The 21,063-nt window shown below is 51.1% G+C and overlaps 1 protein-coding gene across 4 annotated transcripts in view; it reads right to left on the reverse strand.

Annotated features, from left to right (window-relative positions):
* The window catches only part of LOC101961715 (schwannomin-interacting protein 1), a 549,493-nt gene that overhangs the window by 41,624 nt on the left and 486,806 nt on the right, over window positions 1–21,063 (reverse strand). Inside the window, exon 1 of one of the 4 annotated variants that reach the window (XM_013358822.4) lies at window positions 400–765. The exons of the other annotated variants lie outside the window; for them this stretch is intronic. Coding sequence (XP_013214276.1) covers window positions 400–429 — 30 coding nt within the window. The 5' untranslated portion in view covers window positions 430–765. Of the gene's footprint in view, window positions 1–399; window positions 766–21,063 lie in introns of those variants that run through there. 4 annotated transcript variants of the gene reach the window in all.

Consider the following 21,063-nt stretch of genomic DNA (forward strand, 5'->3'; position numbering starts at 1 on the left):
ATTCTAAAAATTTGAGGAGGTGAAATTCACGTCCTACCTAATAAGCAAAATCACATTCTTCAATGTTACCGATGTGAAATTCGAACCCGATCTCCCTCTAAATCCCCTTAAATGCAATCGCAGCTCAAAGCTGGGGGCCCTTCTTATTTGCACAGGCAGAACGTGCGCAGCATCAACACCTCAGAGGATGGATTCACCGAGCTTCTTCGCAGGCCAAGGCAGCAGAGCTATCTGCCCATCCCTCCCCGGGAAACCCCCACTGCGATTCAGATGCTGCCCGCGATGGAGGCCCAGCCAGCGGAGGATGGCCAGCCCCGAATCCGAGCAGAGGCACCTGCTGCGCGGGAGGCTGAAGGAGGCCTCTGCAGAGGCCCAGTCCTCGGCAGGGCTCGCGCTCACCTGGTACGCGCAGCTCTCCTGATGGACCATCTCGGCGCATCCTAGGGCACAGCCCCACAGCAGCGCAGCGCGGCGAGGCTGCGGGCAGGCGTGGGGCAGCGCGGGCAGCGCCCGGGAAGATGGATGCTGCCGCTGAGCAACCTGCGCAGCCGCCCAGTGCGGGCGGGGCTGGAGGGAGGGCGGGCACAGCCCCGCGCCACCAGCCAATGGCACCGCGGCACCGAGGGCCGCCGGGCCGCGCGACCCGCGGGTGCCGGCGAAGGCGGTGACCGAGTGGGCAGGCCCGGCCGCGCCGAAGGCCTGGCCGCGGGAGGGGCGGCGGCCGATGGTTCGCGGGGAGCCGGGGCCTGCGCGCCCTCCCGCTGCCGCCCCTCCAAGGCAGGAGAGCTGGAACTTTCAACAGGCTAAAGGACCCGAGAGCGGCGCTTTCCGTGTTGGGTTCTGAATTATTCGTCAACTTTGCAACTAAAGGGAGGGCCTTCGCTCTTCAAAACACTGTATTTTGTGACGTTTTGGAGTCTCCATTTATTTTCGACTTTCTGCTTTTAAGGCAAATAGAAATAAGATGGAATAATTCCCCCCTTTTTAGGGAAAGAGCTTATTAAAATATTAGTATAATTTATTCATTTCATGCAGGTGTTTGCTGCTAAAAGGCTTGGTACATATGTATCTCCCAGTCTGTGACTCTAACCTGGACACTCCAGATGCAGCAGTAGGGCCCTAGAAGCCCACCACTCCACCAGTAGGTCAGCTCTGGACTTGCAGACCATAATAAAAGAACATCAGTGGGCCACCTGTGTCTGGGAAAACCCCCAGGGGGCCAATTTCTGAGTGACTTCAAGGGCCCTGCTAGGCCTTTAGGAAATGCAAATTCTTCACCACAACTTAATGACAGAAAATTAAGGGAGAAAAATTTCCTCATCCACATTCCTTAGTCGCCACAGGTGACTCTTAATTTCCCTGAGCACATAAGTGACACTCAATAAAAAAAGTGACTGAATTTTAAGTCACCAAATTAAACAAATCAGAAGGTCAGAAGAGCTATTATTTTAAGCCACTTTAATACCCTTCCATCCCCTCAAAAGCTCTTCCTCACAACTAGTAACCAGTCTCCATTGTGCTACTGATAGGGAAAACAGCCCCAGTTTGCCCAAGACTCAAAGCCAATGTTTTAAGTTCCCACAGGAGCACTCTTCTGAGAAATCCTGAGTTTGTTAGGGAGGTTTAGTAGTGGTTCTAAAATTTTCTAACAACAGTTGTTTCTTGGAAAGAGGAAAAACTCTATTTTTATAAGTACTTTTAACTTTTGTAATTTGAGGCTCAAACAAGAGAAAAGTTCAACCCATTAATTCCACTCCACTATTGTGCATGCTGCCTACTCCTGTGGGCTTTCCCGGAGGTGGTGGGAGAGGTGGCTGCAACACCAGGGCCTAGGGGAAGGACAGGCCTGCGGGAAGCCCCCAGCCTCCTCCCTGGGGCCCAGATAGAGGCAGGCCACATACAAGGCACCGAACCACAGTGACAGCTTGGTACATGAAGCAGAAGCCAGGGTAGGCGCTGAGCCTTGGGCAGTGAGGGGTGCAGAAAGAGGACAGAAGCATCCCAGAGGAAGGAGCCAACACACCCCACCCCAAGCGCCATCCTGCCACTGGGCCATCCACACGGCTGAGATAGACTCCCGTGTGCAGATCTTGGCCATTCAAGCAACATCAGCAAAGGTGCTGGGTCCTGGGTACAGCAAGGGAGGTGGGCCAAGGGAAGGAGCCTGGAGCATAACAGGTGGGCTGGGTCAGCAGGCTCCTCCTGGGGACAGCGCTGCCTTCAAAGATGCCAGTGTTTCACATGCCAACTTCTCCAAATCCGGGAACCTCTGGGCTCAGCAGCATGCTCCCAAGGGACGGCCGCTTGCTGGTCTCTGCTCTCTTCTGGAAACACCAAGGGGCTAGATATATTACATAAGCTCCTGCAGACATTTATCATGTGTGGTTAAAAAAGTCCACACACGATCTTGATCTTCACAGTTGTTGCTCCATAAATAGGGTCGGTGACTCAGAGTGGCTCTGGGGAGGGCGGATTTCTGACAACTGCATCCAAATCCTGTCAAAAAACCTCCCGAGAGATACAAACAAGTCGGAAAAAGGAATAGACGAAGCAAGCTTCTCTTTACAGTCATTCGTTGGAAAGGACTTTCTGTTATAATGTGGATTATGATTTGGCAGTGGAAAAAAAAACTTGAAACAAACCCCAGCTGTCACAAGAACATATGAGCTAGAACAATTTGCCAAACTATATTAATATTTGTTGTTTTTGACTAAAACACATTGACAAACTTTTAATTTTAAACACAGTCTGCGTAGCCCTGAGATCCTTTCCTGGTGGTCTTTACACTTCCCTTCCCATTCAAGTGCTCTTTTCCTATTTAGATGGAACCTCGAGAGGTCACTGAACCCACACTGTTCCTCTCCAGATGTGCAAACTGAGGCCTGAGAGAGCTGGGACAAGCCCACCACCAACAGAACAGCATCCAAGTATGGAAAGCAAGCAGCAGACACAATTTTCTGGATGGGTGCCCAGCAAGTGTGCTCCACATCCATCAGCTCTGCCATGGCCTGCCACAGCAGGGCACAGCAAGTGGGGCCTGTGGGGCCAGAGCAAGTGGAGTCTCATGAGGGGTGGGACCTCATGAGGGGGCCCCTGCCTGTCTTGCCACCAGGGGAGAACACAGCAAGCAGAGAAGCAGCCCTCCCAGTCCGCACAAAGACAAATGCTGAATGGGGGGTCTCTGGGCTTGAGAAATAACCCGTTTCCACGGAGCCAAGCAGGCTGGCTTTCAAATCAACCTACCACACAGAGCGAGGCCACAGCGAGGTTTTACCCGGATCCAGATTAGAGTCATGTTTTACAGGAAGAAAGATGAGAGTATTTCAGCTGAAATGTTGTTCCTGTTTCTACCATAATACAAACGACTTTGTCTTTAAGCCTCCATTTTTTTTTCCAATTAGGTAATTAGTAGCAACATAATGAAGGGGTGTTTTTTTTTTTAACATTAAATATAGGGTAAAAAAATCATATCAGCGGCCCTTCCAAGCTTAGTTTCAGAAGTGAATGACTGGGGTCAGGAGCTGACCTGGAAGGGGTATGGGAAACTTCCTGGCTCAGGCCATGTGAGCTGATTAGGTGTTTGGCTTACCCAGGTGTATAAACCTGTCAAAACTCACTGCATAAGATATTTTAAATTTGTGGATTTCATTATATATAACATTTACCTTTAAGGGATAGAAAAAGCCAGTTACCAAAATTTGAACTCCATCCACCTAACGTTGTGCAGGCTGAAGTCTTCAGGGGACATTTGTATGTTTAAGCTCACCCTAAGTTCATCAAATAAATTGGTGGGGAGCAGAGTGACAGGCTGAGGAGAGCCGTGGCAGAGCAGGCCCTAAGGCCTCGCCCGCAGTCCAGGTGGCACGTGACTGGCACTTGTGAAGAAATTTGCACTTCCGCACATTCACAAAGAGATGCTGGGAAACACGATGTTCCTGACCCAGAGCACAAGTCAGCGTCACCATCCAAATACCCATAAGCTGCTTGTAGGAAGCACAGAGAGCAAGGGATGGTTTACGTGACTCTACACTGTGCTACTTCACGGAGAAGCACGAGAAAAGAAGTAGTGAGGTATCAGGGAACACGACTGGCCCCCAAAGAAGAGTGAGCTGCTGCTGCGGCCAGGCACACCCAGCATGGTCTGACAGGGGCTCTGGCAGGGCTTTCTGCACAGCACTTCCCTGTGTCCCCTGGATTCTTGAGACCCCCTGGTGGGAACAAGGTCTAGATGCTCCTGCAAGCTGCCCCTGCCTCTCAGGATGGGTGAGGCTCAGTGGCTGCTGAAGGAGCCTCATGGCTCCCAGGGTCTTGCGCTTGCTCAGGAGAGCCCAGGAAGAGCACCGGGGCCAACACGACTCAGTGTTCTGCTGCCGCTGGCTTTTCTGGTGTCTCTCAATGGATCCAGAGCACAGATCGGTTTCCTCACTGCTGACCCCCACACCTGACCTGGTGCCTGCAGACGGCAGGCCCCCAACAACAGAATGAATGAGGCCACCACTGGGGGCCACCTGGCTTCTCTGGCCATGGTTTCCTCTCCTGCTGACCACAGGGTTGCTGCTGGCTCTGGGATGACAACAGGATGAAGTGGAGGTGACCTCTGAGGCAGCAAAGGGTTCCCAGCAAGGGACAGGAGGGTTTCTCTCTGTCCTAATTACAGGCAACGGCCACCACCCAGAGAGTGCAGAGGCCTGCAGGAGCGAGGATACCATGGGGATGGGAAGGAAAAGACAGGGACACACTCTAAGACACGAAGGGAAGAGCTGTGGCCCGGCTGGTCAGCATCAGGGTGGACAGGACAACATGGCGAAGCCTCGAGACCATTGATGGATGGAACTAGTGCCCTGGAAAGAAACAAGGATGTTAGGAGAGTGAGTTGGGCGGACGGAACTGAGGGTCTTCTGCACAAGGAGGATAGCCAAACCTGTAGAAGTGGACTGGTTGAGGGAGGCACTGGAGAGACTCAAGGCCATCGCTTGGGGCATGACCCCCTTTTGCCTCCCCTGGCAAAGGCCCTCACTGCAGTCCCCACCTGGAACTTAGGTTGCTAAGCTGTAGGCATTGAGATGAGAAGAGAACCCCAGGTCCCAGGGGCCCACAGGATGACTACCAGGGTCTGCAAGGGGAGGAATTGGGTAGATGGGGACACAAGAAACTAGTCCAACACTCTTGGCTTTAAAGACAGAGGGAAAGGCTGCAGCCCAGAAAGTGGGTTGCCCATAGATGGTGGAAAAGGCCAGGAAAGGGGTCTCTGTACAGCCCCCAAAGGAATACAGCACAGGGAGACACATTTCCAACTCCTGGCTTTCAGGGCTGCAATGCCATAAACTCGTGTTGAGTTCGACGTGGGATGATCTGTTGCTCCACCAATAGAAACTTAACACGTGGGTGAAGGCAAGAGGGCAAGAGGTGCAGAGGAAGCTGGAACTGGCACCACAGAGGCCTGGAGGGAGGGGCCTGGAGGGAGGGGCCTGCAGAATGCATGCTGCCAGGCTGTGGCCAGCGTAGGAGGAAAATTATGGAGCCAGAAGCTGACTGTGTAGGGGTGCAAAGACCCCAGCTCCAACTTTAGAAGTGCATGTTGGGGAGGAAGCTCGGGGTGTGTGCTCAGAACGTGAGCATTGGAGCCGGGAGCACTTCTATTAAAGTTCACTGAGCCAGAAGCCCAGGGTGCATTCTGAGCTTGGCAGAAGCAGAGAGGCTGCTGCTGGGCTGGTGTCCCTGGGGAGACCCAAAGGTGAGGTGGGCAGCAGGAACAGAGGGAGAAGGTGAGGATGGAGGGCAGAAAATGACCACAAGGGCCGGTGCTAGAAGAGGTGGATCAGGAACGCCAGGAGTGTTCATGCTGCCTTGGAGCTGAAGATGCAGTGAGCCACAGAGAAATGTTGAGTAGGAAGAAAGTCTTGGTGCAGATGAGGGCACACGGCATGCACCATTGACAGCCTGGGTCCTTGTAGGAGCTGCTGTAAGTCAGGGCCCCCAGGCAGGGAGATAGATAGGGCGACCAGATAGGCCAGGCTGGTGTGGGGGAAGCTTTTCCATGAGATTCCTAAAATGTGCTAGGTATGGGTCATGAGGAGGCAATGGCTCACCCAACATAGCAGGAGAGCGTGAGATATGCTAGATTTAGAAAATGAGCAAGCGGAAGACAAGGCCAGAATCGTGGGCAGCTCCACTTGGGTAAGTTAGTACCCTGGTGTCAGGCAGATGTCCACGTGAGTGCTGAGCAGAGGAAAGAATGCAAACATGAAGAAGCATGTGCGTGGGCCACCCTTGGGTGCCTCTGTGCTGGCCCCGGTCTTCTGCCAAATGCAAACCCAATCCCAGCTCTGCCAGGCAAAGTGGTGGGCTTGCTGTCTGACAGAGCTGGCTGGGTGCCCCACAGTGAAGATCCAGGCAGAGGGTGCATCTGGACTAGGTAGTCCTCCATCCAGCCTCCCCCACCGCATCCTAAGTGCTTCAGCCCATCCCATCTCACCCTGGCACCTTGCTGTGTGTTTTCAGCAGATTTGATGAATCGTGCCATCTGACTTCAGGGATAGAGTGTGGGGCAGAGGGTGGCAGGTGCTACTGCCTCACAGACCTGGAGAGGAAGCCCCAGAGGAGGATTGTACTAAACCCAGGATGGGAAGCCAGGGAAAGGTAAGAACCAGACAGGTTAGACTTCCTATCCTTGTATTTATAAACCAGAAACCTACTTGTGAATCTTATATAAACTATGTAAAATAATTTACTCAGAAGTTTGACTACTCTGGCCTTCATTACACTTATGTTTTATTACCTCAGGTTACATTAAAAAGTTTCCTGAGAAAATTACTAGTATGATTGTCACTTATTTTCTTTTTTGAAGTATTATAATCTGCTTTTAAACTGTAACCTATACACAAAAATATTCAAGTCTCTCTACACTCAAGCTGAGGGGAGAGTGCCTGTACTCCCAACTGTGCCTGTCCCAGCAAGACGCCCTCCCCTGAGCACTGCCCTTCACCTCACTGCTGACCCCCGGGCTGGACAAGAGGCTGTGCTAGTGGAGTGCCATCCAGAGTGCCACCTACTCTCATAGGCAGCTCAGATCCCCTCTCCTAACTGCACATGCACAGGAGGCCTGCAGCTTTCAGGAAGGCCAGAACAGGGCTGCACCCCAGTCCAGGAAATGATAGCTTCAATATCGTAAGGCTTGAAAAGCCACCTGGCAGGATGAATTAAATATACAACTGACCAAAAAGGAGGTGGAGAGAAATACTTCACATGGACCAATACAGGACAAAGTCACTCCATGATGGGAAATGTCACATTCTTCTCACACAACCTCACAGGCCAGTTTTTCTCCCGACGACGATCTCTGAATTGCATTTGTGTTTGAGAACTCTATTTCCAATTTTATCTTCTGGGGGTTGAGGATGAGGTGTTTAGCAGCTCAGTAAAATGGGTGCAAATTAGTCTAAAAGCTCCTGCAAATCTGGGTGGCTGCAGACGGTTTGCAACCTGCTGCATCAGGCAGAGCTACAGCCGTGGCATTGCGGTACCTGCAGAGCAGAGAGGCTGCCCAGGTACATGCTCGTCACACCTGGTCCTCCGCCTCCCCCATGCTGCTTCCTTCCTCGTGTGCACTAACATTCATGTGATGCAGGAAATTAGCAATTGAGGCACAGGCAATCTGGGTGACGTCTACCTGGTCTCATCCCCAGTTTAGGTCACATTTAAGGACCATTCCTTCTAGTCTCCACTTCCCAGCCTGGAAAGTCAGAGAAAGCTATGATGAAAAAGTATAAATATTCCAGAACTAACTCAAGATTTTCCTAACAGAGTTAAGCTGGTTTTCCCAGAAGGGTCAAGCCCAAAGTGTGTGGCAGGGGGAGTGAAAAGGGACAGGTCTCCCTTCGGGTCACCTAGAATACCTGGTCCACTGGAATGAGTGCATCCAGCTAACCTGATTCTCCAGTCCTGGAGGGAGGGTGGCAGGTCAGAGCCAGGTGTCCCTTGTGGGGAAGGGGACAGACCCTGCTGTTGAGGAAGGCGACCTCTAGTGGACAACTGTGTTTCCTACTAGGTCCAGGGAGCAGGATAACAAAGAGAACAATGTTAACAATGAGACCCACCATCTGACATTTCAGTGACCTTTTAAATAACAATTGTGACTTAAGCACATAAGTCAGTGGCTTTAGTAATGGCACAGCTTGCACTAATGCTAGTAAGTCCACAGTTGCAGTCCAGGCCCTCTTTGATGGTTCTGGAGTCAGAACCTGGACGAGTAATCAAGGAGCTGGTCTGGGCTTGGCTGTGCATCTCAGCAGGGATGTTCCCCGGAGCTCCTTCTTACTGATAGACTTCTAGTCCTAAGCTATACAAGGGCAGGTGTGTGTGTGGTAGAGGGTTTAAACCCAGGGGCACTTTCCCACTGAGTGCATCCATCCTAAGCGCTTTTTATACTGTGAGACAGTCTTGCTAAGCTGCCCAGGCCAGCCTTGAGCTCATGATCCTCCTGCCTCAGCCTCCTGAGTAGCTTGAATTCCAGGGGTGCACCACAGCACCAGGCTAAAATGGGTTGATTTACAAAGGCCTCCACCCTTTTTAGGCTGTTAGATGGTATGTCAGTCAGTCACCTTTTCATCTCTGTGACCAAACACCTGACAAGGACAACAAGGACAAAGTAGGAAAAGTTTATTTGGTGCTCATAATTTCCAGAGGCTCAGGCCATGGCCAGTGCTCAGGAAAGGCAGAGGAGGAAAGCTGCTCAGCTCCTGAGCCAGGAAGTAGAGAGAGGACAGAGCCAGGGACAGATGTAGTTCAAGGCTGTTCCCCAGTGATGGCTTCCTCCAGCAGCCCCACCTGTCTGCAGTAACCACCCCGCAGCCCATGCACAGAATCAGTCCATCGGGTGGCTTAATCCACTGATAAGGTCACGCTCCCATAATCTATCACTTCACCTCTGAACATTCTGTATTGTGAGCTTTTCGGGGACACCTCATATCCAAACTGCAAGAGATGTCTTTCCTTTTAAGTGAGTTTTCCAAATCAGCAACACAAAATTAATATCAAAGATATAGTATGTGAGCACTGGGTGAGTCAGCAACGCAAGACCAGACTTCAATCCCAGGTCTTCTGGGCAGCGACCTAAGGAAGGCGGAGGTGGGGCTGTGTCTTTTTGCACTGATCATGAAAACATTTCAAATGCTGAACACACTGGATCACTAGCTTGTGAAAATATAGTTTATCGTGAAAGTCTAGTTTCAAAAAGCTTTATTTCTGATGGAAAGAGGGAAAGGAATTGGGGAGCATAGCTTTCCTGTTCATCAACTATGACACTTTTTCCTGGTGCGTCACTGGGATGCAGCACAGAAATCGGTGGAACTAGAGTAACTCATGGTTGAACTGTGACACAACCTCTAAGGAACTGTCAAAACTCACTGACCTTCCCCAGATCTTCTTTCTTATACGGGAGCAGTGTTGAAAGCCTCTCGGTGACCCTGGGGTCAGCTCCTAAGAGCTGGGTTCCTTCGGCTCTAAAAGGACAAGAGGTGGCAACAGCACTGTTTCCCAATCTTTCTATCCCCAGCTCCTTGAGGACAGGTACAGATTATTTTAGTGGCTGAAATAACAAGTGCTAGTCTAAAAAAAGTTTTCTCAAGTATAATAAAAGTGCCAGAAAAAGTTAATGATCCCATGAACTTGCTTCATCTAAAAGCTATTGAACTAGGAAAGTTTCTCCGCTTCCAGAAGCAAATTCTATCAGAGTCTGAGCCATTGGTCAGGGCGTGACCTGCTCCAGGCTGACGGGTTGGACTCAGGAGAGGGGCTGGCACTGCCTGGGCTGCCCATGACCCCGCCTCCTAGAACCCTCTAGCTCAAGCCAGCCTTTGTGAAGAGCAAAGCCAGCCTTCACCCACAGCATATTCCTTGTTGAGAGCCATCGGGCTTTTTCAAGTTTGCTAGGGCTTCCACCAGAGAAGTCGGGGGTCTTCAGGGTCCACGAGAAACCTGCCCTGCCCCACTGTCTCCTCCGTCACTCCAGATGATGCCCAAGGAACAAGAGCTGGTTTGTTTTCTCTCTTGATATTCAATCAAAAGAAAATCCCCCAAATGAGCAGGATTCCTTACTACAGAACACCCATGTCTCCTCTGGCTGTCCCTGGCTCTGCCCCAAGTGGTGTGAGGATTGGGGGCCAGCCCAGCTCTGCAAAGCAGGAGAGCCCTGTACAGACAGCGGAGGGTGCTGTGCTTGTTCCAAGGCTTCTAAAATCAAATTCACTGTCCAAAGGACCTTGTGATTCCCTTAACAGGGCTGTCACTACCAGGGGAAGCAGGAGGCAGTATAAATTTGTAGAATACCATTTGGAAGTTAACCGAAGCCACTAGCTCCCCTGGCTGTCCTGATAGGATGATGCTGGTGGCCTCATGCTTCTTGACAACAACCCCAAAGGGTCATAAGCATTAAGGGCTCACAGCCTCACCCTTTGTGAACTGAAGATACTTCTGAAAACACAGTCAGGTGGCAGCACATCTTGGTTCAAACCTCTGGGGTTGTTTCCAATTCCACTGCGGTTGGAACCCCAAGTCCCTGGCGGACCTACTGCTCTACCCCCACATGCCCTCAGCCCCTCTCAGAACCTCGCTCCCTATTGTGGTTTGGGTCTCAGATGTCCCAAGGGCCGTGTGTTGAAGGCTTGGTCCCCAGGCTGAGGAAGCTGGGAAGTGGGGCAGCCTCTAGGAGGTGGAGACACTGGGACTGCAGCCCCTCCCCCTCTCTGCTTCCCAGGCTCCAGGAGGTGAGCAGCCTCCTCTGCCACATGCTCCCACCATGAGGAATTGTCAAAGCCAAATGACCAGAGACTTCTGAAGCCATGAGCCAGAATAACCCTTTCTACCTAGTAGGCTGATTTTCGCAGGAATTCTGTTAAGGAAAGTTGCGACATCACTAAGCTTGGGACGCAGGTGGCCTGAGTTTCCCCGGCCACCCAAGTCTGCTGCTGCTCTGGCCTTGGTATAACTTGTCCCTCAGCTGGACGCAGTCCCCTTTGTTGGAGTCACTTTAACAGCCCGAGGCCTTTCCTCCGTCTCCATGCTCAGAAAGCTCTGCTACCTTCCCTTAGCACATGGTGCTTCCTTCTCAGTCCTCTGCCCAAGTGTGACTGCTCACTAGCTTCCAGGATGTAGGACGTTGGTGTCCTCCCTGGACAGGATGCTCCTGGGGTCCAATGGATTGTGTCTACCACGGTACACGTGGCCTCTTGCATGTGGTGGGTGTCTGAGCAAATGCATGAAGGAAGAAATGAACAAAATTCTCACCTCAGAGCCTCGGGTCCTGTGATTAGCCGTGACTAATATGACTGACACTGTGGCCAAGATGGCCAAGTGGCACCTGCTCACCTCAGGAATGGCAGAGCCCACCTGGGAGCCCAGGGCCTCTGAAGCTCCTCCCTCTTCGCTGTGAGCTGGCTGTGGCAGGCTCAGAGGGGTGGTGGCTGGACAGAGGATGTGCAGCCCCATTGACGGCTTCAAGCCTCCCCCTTCTAAGCTGCAGGAACCAGAGGAACACAGTTCAACTCCAAATTAGCAAGAAGGAAAAAAAATATAGCATATTGTTTTGCTTCTCCCTTCTCAATTTGCCATTTATGAGATGAAGTTTTAGTTCTGGGAGGTAGCTTGGCAAAATTAGCAAATGATTCGATGTTGCCAACTTGTGAATTCTAAAAAAAAAGCCGAAGTGTAAAAAGTCAGAATTCTTAAGGAATGATGAAGTTTCCCAACTATTCTTCTAATCAAAAGAATAGGATGCCAAATGACCAGCAGGAAGACAGCTGGGCTTGTAAGAGACGGGTATCTTTAAATTGGCCTGCCTACTACAATGTAGACTGGAATAAAAGGAATTAAAAAAAAAAGGAATGAAAAAGAGATGTTTCCTTTCTTAGACAGAGGACAGCAAGCAAATCAAAGTGATCAGTAAAACCAAGAAATAACCTACAATTTAGTTTTGGCTTTCCATGAAGTTCTGCAGCATCTGAAGAGGGCTCAATGGGGCTGAGTCTCCCCTCAAAGGCATAGTCCAGTGTAGCCACAGCCCTGATGGCCCCCACTGACAACTCCTGCAGGTAGTGCACCTGCCCTATTACCTGCCCAGGTGACAGGTGACTTCTGGCTCTGGCTCTGTGTGCAGTAACAGTAGGCCTGGCAGGGCTGACCAGAAGGCCCAGTGCTCTCCTTCAACAGGGGCCACCAAGGGCTGGACAGTGATCCAACAAGGGCCCTGAGCTCTGCCCAGGGTGAGTGGAGTGCCCAGGTGCCATCTGTCCACATCAAGAATGATCCTTCTGGTATTCTCTGCCTGCCCTGCCCATATCACCGCCCACTTCACTCCAAGGAGCTGGATGTACACACTGGGGGAAGTAGCTATCCCCTACAAAAGGGGGTAAGGAACAGCCTCAGGAAGAGGCCACCTCTGCCCAGCATGGATGCTAATCCACCACCCTTCGCCTGAGGCTGGGAGAGCTTTCAGATCTCGATTTACTAGTCAGGAAAGATGATCACAAGTGGGGCACCCTCCCAAAAGTGGCATGGGCTCTTCATATGCGAAAATATGACTGACAACCAGAAGTCCTGAAGTTTTAGGTGCACTCAATTATCCTCTTGTTTATCAACAACATGGTTGACGTGTTTTCCATTATTTTCAAAATACCTCTCACCTCTGAATGTTAATGCATGGATGGGACAATGAGCCACCTGATGGCCCCATGGTCATGTTTATGGGTTATTTGTTTTTAAGGGTTGGAATGGGCACAGGGCTAGCTACCTATGCAAATGGAGGTTCCTTATTAGAAAATTATTAAGAATTTCAGGATGAAGGCTGGGCGTAGCTCAGGGATAGAGCACAAGCTTAGCATGCACAAGGCCCTGGGTCTGATCCCCAGCCCTGAAAAAACCAAATCAAGACAAACAAGGATTTCAGGCAGAAACAGCAGCACATGAAACACAGCAGGTCCCCCAAGCCTGTAGAGGTCACCTTCCTGAAGCCATGTCTGCTGATTTGGGCTTGTAAATCCCTCCTTCTTCCTTTCTGCCCATTTTCCCTGCTCCCAGGGTTAAATTGCGACTTGATATTACCAACAACTTCCATCCTCTGCACTGTCACTCAGAGCCTCTCGTGCTCCAGCAACGGGTCCTGTTGTTCCACCCACTCTCTTCATTAGCCACTGCTGACGATCCAACTGCACGCACCAGGCTGTGTGCCACGGGCACGGTGGTTTTTGCACCCCACTGCCATTGCGCCCTGGCTCCTCTGTACCTCCGAGTGCCACCAACACCTCTGGAGCCATGTCACCTGTCCCAGCACTTCCTGCTTACCTAGTTAGACCCCATGGATAGATTCAGCTCTGTGCCACTCTGTCCCTGGAGGAAAACGTATAGTGGCACTGAGGAACCTTGTGATAAATCCATGACCGTGAAACTTTGAGGGGGCTCTTGGCACACCTGATTCCCCAACCCCAGGCCACTCAGCGCCCCCATTTCCATATAGCTACCAAAGCCCTCCAAGAGGCTGCAACTCCCTCTCTCCTTTGTTCTCCTGAGCACCTCCAATCAGGCTTTTGCCCCAGCGTGCAACTGAAGGAGATGCGCATTCCCAAGTCCCAAGACCAGCCCCGCAGGGCTGGCTCCCAAGGCCTCTGGCTCCTGCTGGCTCTCTTCCTGGCACAGCCTGTCCCTGCTGTCCTCCTCAGTCCTCCCTTTAGCTCACAAGAGCTGGCGTCCAGCGTGTCAGCCGCTGGCTGCACACAGCTGTCTAAATTAAATAAAGCCCAGACTGTTCCCCTGCCCAGGTCACGTGAGTGACCCCTCATGGGCTAGGCCTTCTGCACTAGACGAAATGCTTCCACCATCAGAAAGTCCTCCTGGACAGTGCTCCATCAGAACGCCCAGGCCAGTCGCTGGAGGCCTGTGGCCAACCTTCAGTGCATCCAGCACTGGCCCTCACCACCCCGCCACTGCCCTCTGCTCGGAACCATCGCCTCCCACCAGCAAAGGTTTCACCCACAGCCCCTGCTGCTGCCTCCCACCCTCTGCCTGGGTCTATTCTCAACAAGTAGCTGGAACAGTTCTGAAAGATGGTCTGAGCCTACCAATTCTCATGCCTGCTAGAACCCTGTGGTGGCCCCATCTCAGACCAGAAGGGAAGCTCTGTGGAGGGCCAGCTGGGACGACTTCCATGTGACCGGCTCTTCCGGTGCTTGCCCAGTCCCTGGAGGACACTCTTTGCCAGTCCTCTGTGGAGTGGAGCCCTCCCTCCCCAGGGCCCTGACCTCTTTGCTCACTGCTGTGACTTGCTCACATGCCCAGATGCTGCCCAGATGCTGCCCCACAGTGAGATCTCCCTGATCACCAACTCTGGTGAGGCAGAATCCCTCCCCCACACCTCCCCTGACCCCCAAACTTGCTTCTGTAACATTAGCCACGTTTTAAATGCCACAGCAGTGTCTGTCTACTATTTAACTCAGAGTCACAGTAGTTCCAGAAGCATTTGCATGGCACTTCCCACGTACAGGTGACCCAGGCCCACACTCTCCTCCTGTCGTCTTTGTCCTCAGTGTCCAGTGACTTTGCCCTGATAACTGCCCCCTACCACAATGTAAACTTCTTCTTATTGCAGACAGAATGAAAGTTAAAGATTTTTTTAAAATATTTTTTTAGCTGCTGATGGACCTTTATTTTATTTATTAGTATGTGGTGCTGAGACTCGAACCCAGTGCCTCCTGCATGCTAGGCAAGCATGCTACCACTGAGCCTCAACACCAGCCCTAAGATTTTTTTCAATAATATTTTTAGTTGTAGATGAACATGATGACGTTGTTTATTTGTTTTTTATGTGGTGCCAAGGATCGAACCCAGTGTGAGGCAAGCGCTTCACCACCAAGCCACAACCCCAGCCCCAAAGTTAAAGATTTTTGAACGTTCTCTATAGAAGAAGTCTTGGGAGGAAATTGTAATGCGCCGTATTTTTTCCTGGCATCTAAGGCCGTGAGGGTAGCCATGAACACACTGTGATTTCACACCTGGTTCTGCTCCTTCACAGGGGACAATCACCTTGAACTATACAATGACCTCGGGGCTGCCCTCTGGGGCCCAGAGAAGTCTTCTGGCAGAGTGTCCATTTGGAGTCTGGTCAGAGCTGGGAATGGCTACCTTCAAGGTTGCCAGGAAAGTGACCCTGCAAACCAGGACAGCACCGTTCAATCCCAACCAAGACCACGGGGTCGGGGCAACACTCCCAGCACCTGACTCTGGGTCATCACTGAGGTAGGAGCAGGGCACAGCCCCTCCTCAGTGTCACCCCACCTGTAGGGCAGTCTGGAGGCCCCCAAAAGCCTGCAGTAGAAAGCAGAGTCAGATCCCAGACAGATCACAGGGGCCCCTGTGAGGCTCTATCAAAGACCACCACCGATTATCACCAGGTAGCTCCAGGCCCTGAAAATCCCCTGGTGAAAGCCACTGTGCCAAAAGCCTTCTCCAGGGAGCAGCTGGGGTGGGTCTCTATGGAGCCACTGGTGGCCAGAACACAAGGGGACGATGAATAGAAAGAGCTGAGCTTTCCACCTAGTGGTGGTGATCAGCGCTGTCCTCTGCTCTTTTGGTTTTTGTTTGTTTGTTTGTTTGTTTTTGCCTCGGACAGTGGATGGATACGGATTAGGGAGGGTGGAGGGTTTTAAAAATATGTTCATAAACTCTTTTGGGGGGGTAGAGGGGAGGGATACTGGGGATTGAACTCAGGGACACTCAACCTCTGAGCCCCATCCCCAGTTTTATTTTGCATTTTATTTAGAGACAGGATCTCACTGGGTTACTTAGTGCCTGGCCATTGCTGAGGCCGGCTTTGAACTTGTGATCCTCCTGCCTCAGCCTCCGGAGCTGCTGGAATTACAGGTAAGCACCACTGCACCCAGCCTGTCCATAAACTCTTTGACAATCTTCCCTGGACAGGATGGAGTCTAATCCCTTCCCCTTGAGTAAAGGCTGGACCTGGTGACCTCACAGAGCAGAAACAAGAAGTGCCATGTCAGGTCACATGAAGGCCTAAGGAGAGGGCGATGGAGAAGAGCTGAGGCCCAGCCTCCAGCCTCATAGGAGCATCCTCTGGGGAGGGAGTCCTCCAGCCCCTAGCCCCCACATGACTGCAGCCCTCATGGACATGCTGCCTGTAGCGTCAAGAGAGGACTGGAGCCAGAACCACCTGCTTCGTAGCCTTGGGATTCCTGACCATCAGGAAACCGGAGCCAAGAGACTCTGCTGGGCGGAGCCGAAGCACACTACTCTAAAGCAATGAATAATTAAGATAGTGAACACTGCATAGTTAAGTTTCCGTTATCTGAAGATAAAGAAGCTGGCACACATAATTCTGTTCATGTACATAAATCAAGGGTTGTCAGAGGGAAAAAGGGCCTGTGGTGTGATGCAGATGGACAGGGCCTCCCATGGCCACAGCTGACCCCCTCTGCAACCCTCCGAAGGCTACTTGGCTTCTCCATTCTTGGTTTGTGTGCAGTGTGGCAGGAGGTGTGTGAGCAGTAGGGCAGGCCCTTGGCAAGGCTCCTGGCACAATGACAGATGGCAGTGCTGGGCAGCAGCAGGAACTCCCTGCCCAGGTCACTCCAAGGCCCTGCTGAGGCTAGTGGATGCTGGCCCTGGGAGCACTTTTTTGAGGCTCCAGATCACCCTTCCTGGGAAGAAATGAACCTGAGGCACTTAGGAACCCTCTGAGAGGTGGGGGCAGAGGCTGAGGGCCAAGGGTCAGGAAGTCTATAAGCTCAGAGGCTTCTGCACTATTCCAAGCGCTTCCAGGTTAGCTTTGAATCTCAGAGGTTGCTGTCCCCACTTTAAATGAGATTAGCTGTCATCTGCAGCTTTTTGTCCCTAAAACTCCTCCCTAGAACATCAGTATTAGGAATGGTGTTCTGATAGGGGCTGTGTAACTGGAGCATCAGGGACGATCAAAGTCCTCTTTGCTTGGTGGCACCCAAGGATGGAGGTGCCACATGGCAGCTGCTCCTCAGGCCTAGCCTGGCCTGAGTGGGCATAGTACAGGGGGCATTGCAAACCCTCCTCTGCTGACCACCATTACAGGGCTGTCTAGCCCGGGGTCCACATCCAGCTTGGCTCAGCCATGGCTGCTGTGGGTCTGCCCCACCAGAGGATAAGTGAGGACTGTGAGTTTATTTCACATCTGGGCTCTTGGATGGTGGCACACTGCAGGTGAAAAGAAAACCTGAAACAAGGAGGGCAGGAGGCAGAGTCCTGGAAATGTTTCCCGAGGTCATTCAAAACACAGGCTTAGAACTGTGACAGCCCACGCTCAGAACTGTCACAAAGCAGAAAGGGATTTACAGGAGGTGGCCTGTCACACTCCAATCCTCCTCTACCACCATAACAGGCACCAGTGAAATGCAGCGTGGACCCAGCTGCCATCGGGGCACCTGGTTGGCAAACCAAACCCGATTAATCAGTAAAAGGAACTATGAGGGAAACACACCCAGTGGTGGGTGTCAAAAATGCCAAGCAGAGGGGCAGCCCTGGGTGAGCACCTGGAGCAGCCACACCAGGCTGGGTAAGCTCCTTAACCTACTGAACACTGGCAGTGACCTTCTCTGGCTGGAACCAGGTTGCTTTGCACCTGAGGTTTTAGGTGAGCTGCAGTGGCTTTCTCTTGGGACCCCAGCAGCCAGCGTAGCCAGACTTTCTGGAGAAGGTGACACTGAGCTGAGTTCAAGGATGAGTAGAAACGGGCAGGCAAAGGACAGGGCAGAGGGAGTGAAGCTGGGGACAGCGAGCATGGCATCCAGCAGGTGGCGCTTGGTAGAGTGCAAGGAGGTGGCCAGGGATGAGGCCAGATGTCAGCAAGCCCCTGGGACAGAGGACCCATGATGCCAAACTAAGGAAGCCACTAAGGGGTCTGAGAAGGGGACATACTTAGACAGGTAGGCGAATGATGGGAGGATAAAGGGTGTGGAACAGAAGGGAGATGGGGTGGGAGGAGATGAGAGCAGTGTCTACACTGGGAGGGAGGGAAGGCTTCGGGGAATGAAGGGGCCATGCCTGAAGGCTGCTGCGACCTGCAGGGACGGGGAGTGTGAGTGTAGTCTCAGAGTTAATTTTGACCACAGCACTGAAGCAGTTTAAATAATTTGTTTTCCACCAAAAGCTTCAAAAGCTAAAAAACTATGTCAGTTAAATGTACCTGTGGTTGGAAACACAGGTGGAAATGCTGTGGATAAAGGGCAACTCTGTTTCCACCCTCTGCTTTGTTCTCAGCTGGCAACTGGGGGCATTTTTTTCACCTACTGTTCTGACCTCACCTAGTGGCCACTCCATGTCCAAGACACCTCAGCCTCATCCAGCCTGATGCAGGCTGCGCAGGGGACATCTGTGCTTCTCACAAGTCTAAAAGTTTGAGTTTTTCTCAAAAAAGGCACAAGGCTCTACCAAGCGCCACCTGAGTAAATTACACAACCACAAGTGCATTGATACCAGTCATTGAGAACCTCGGCTTATCTCTGAGCTGTTCTTACTTTAAGGTCAGAGCAATGCAGACCACTGATCAGTGGTGATGACAGCCATTTAAAGTTCATTAAATGTCTATGATGCAATGGACCAGAGTTGCTCAGCACAGCTCCATCAGGATACAGTCCTGTCAGATGCTCCTGGGGTGTCAGGAGTAGGAGAGATCTTCTGGATGGGCTAAGGTAAGATGATTTGAATTGCATCCAGTAAAGAAATCCACTGGACTTATCGAGCCCAATGCTGTCTCGAACTTTCTGGCCACAGGGACCTCTTATCTCAGGACACTAGTCCCTAAAATTAGGATGACTTCAATGTTCAGAACAGCTTTCCCTCAAATGAAGCTCTAAAATCCTAAAGTTGGCAAGGGGGACCTAAATCAGATCTCTCTTTGCAACTTCAGGGCCCCATTTGCAGGACCCCAGATACAGAGGGCCATAAACATTAAAGGCCAAGGCTGACATCCGGGACACACTCACTTTACCAAGGGCATATCACAGTCCTCACGGGTGTTCTCAATGGCAACACACGGGGCCCAGGGCTGGCTAAGGCTTGCTGGGGTGTCCACCAGGGCTGACCTCCCATCCTGACCTTCAAAGACCCCAGCATTGGCTCCTTTTTTCCATCCTCTACAGAACATTCTTCCTACCCTCCAGGCCTTTGTCCACAGATTTTTGCTGTCTAGAACCCTTTAGGCCACTGGGGACAGCAAGCAGAAGATCGGGCAGATTCAGAAGCAGGAAGTTAATAAACTCATAAAGTCCCAAGGGTGTATCTGAAAGTCCCTATCATAGTGACTTTAAAATTGGGGAACAAAGGAAGTACAACACTTGCACACAGAAAACTATTCAATGTCTCTGAAAGAAACTGCAGATCTGAAGAGATGGACTGGAAGACTATTATTAAGGGCACTTCTCCAAAGTGACCTATACATTCATTACAATTCCTATAAAAATTCCAACAGGCGTTTGGGCAGAAATTCAAACTGATTTAAAAAGTCTGTGAAAGTATAAAAGACCCAGAAAAAACAAAACTGTTTGGAAAAAGAACTAAGGTAGGAAAATTATACTTCCCAACCCCAAAATGTATCACTACAAAGCCACCTTCATGAGGATAGCATACGGCCAGAGGGAGTGTCGAGGTGTCAGTCAACGGGAGAGAGCTGAGTCTAGAGGCAGACTTTACTTTTACAGTCCACTAATTTTGGCAAAGGTGCCAAGGTAGCCTGTAGGGTCAGGACAGTCCTCTCAGTAGACAGGGCTGGAACAGCTGTGCACACACATGCAAAGGGGGATTTCGGAACCTCGCCACGTAAACATACTCTCAAAATGGGCCACGCACCCAATACAAAGGTTAGCACCATAAAACTTTTAAGAAGAACAAGCAGAAGATGCCTGCAACCTTGGATCAGACAAGAGGCATGATCCCTGAAAGAAAAAGCTGAGAAAACGGACTTCATCAAAATGTGCCTCAGAAAACAAGGATAAGAAAAAATAAGAAGCAGGATGTAGCTCAGTGGCAAAGCATTTGCCTTGCATTCGCAAAGCCCTGGGTTCAACCCCCAGTTCCAAAAAAAAAAAAAAAAAGATTAAAAAAAAGAAGCAGGCAGGGTCTGGAGGACGTACCCAAGTGTGCAGCCTCTGGATGAGGGCATGCACCAGGACCCAAGACCACTCAGAAATCAAGAGGAAGACGGGCGGTCTAGAAAAGATGTTCAACATCCTTAGTTACAGGGAGGTGAATATTGGAACCACAGTGAAATGCCACCTCAGGCCCACTGGGACGGTGGGATCAGAAGGACAAATCACCACTGGCAAGGATACGGAAAAAACAGGAGCCTCTGTCCTGCTGGTGGGGATGCAAGACTGTGTAGCCACTGCTGAGCAGTTTGGAGGTGTCAGGAAATGAGAGAGAAATCCATCACAGGACCCTGTGATTCCTACCTGAAAGAAATGAAAATGTCTGACAGCATCGTGTGCCAAGTCTGAGAGTGGGAGCAACCCACGTGCCCATCAACTGGGTGGTGAACCTGATGTGGTGGAGCCAGATGGGAAATATTACTCAGCCGTAGGCTGACACCCCTTACTGGAACATGCACAGTATGCAGGAATGTCTAGAGTACCTGGGTAAGCAAAAGAAGCCCTGTGCAAGATGACATATGATAATCCCACTTCATGTCCAGAAAATGAATGTCCAAAGAGACAGAGGGCAGACCAGTGGGAGACGACTGGCCACCAAAGGGCAGGAGGGGCCATCTGGGGGTGATAGAAAGCCTCTAAATTTGGATTGTCATGTTTGCATAATCTTGTATATTTACTGAAAAATCACTGAGTTGCACCATTCAAACAGGAAATTTTATGGTCTGTAATTCTATCTCGATAAACTTGTTTAAAATATTACAGAGGTTCCTTTCCCCACATAATGAGTGGGTTGTAGTCAGTAGACACCTAGACTTTCCATCTTTCCCTCAGCCAACCTAGCACATGTCCTTGAACCCATGGTTACCTCTCTACGTCCTTCCAGCCTGGA

Source organism: Ictidomys tridecemlineatus, chromosome 3 (genome assembly GCF_052094955.1).
Source record: "Ictidomys tridecemlineatus isolate mIctTri1 chromosome 3, mIctTri1.hap1, whole genome shotgun sequence".
NCBI lineage: Eukaryota > Metazoa > Chordata > Mammalia > Rodentia > Sciuridae > Ictidomys > Ictidomys tridecemlineatus.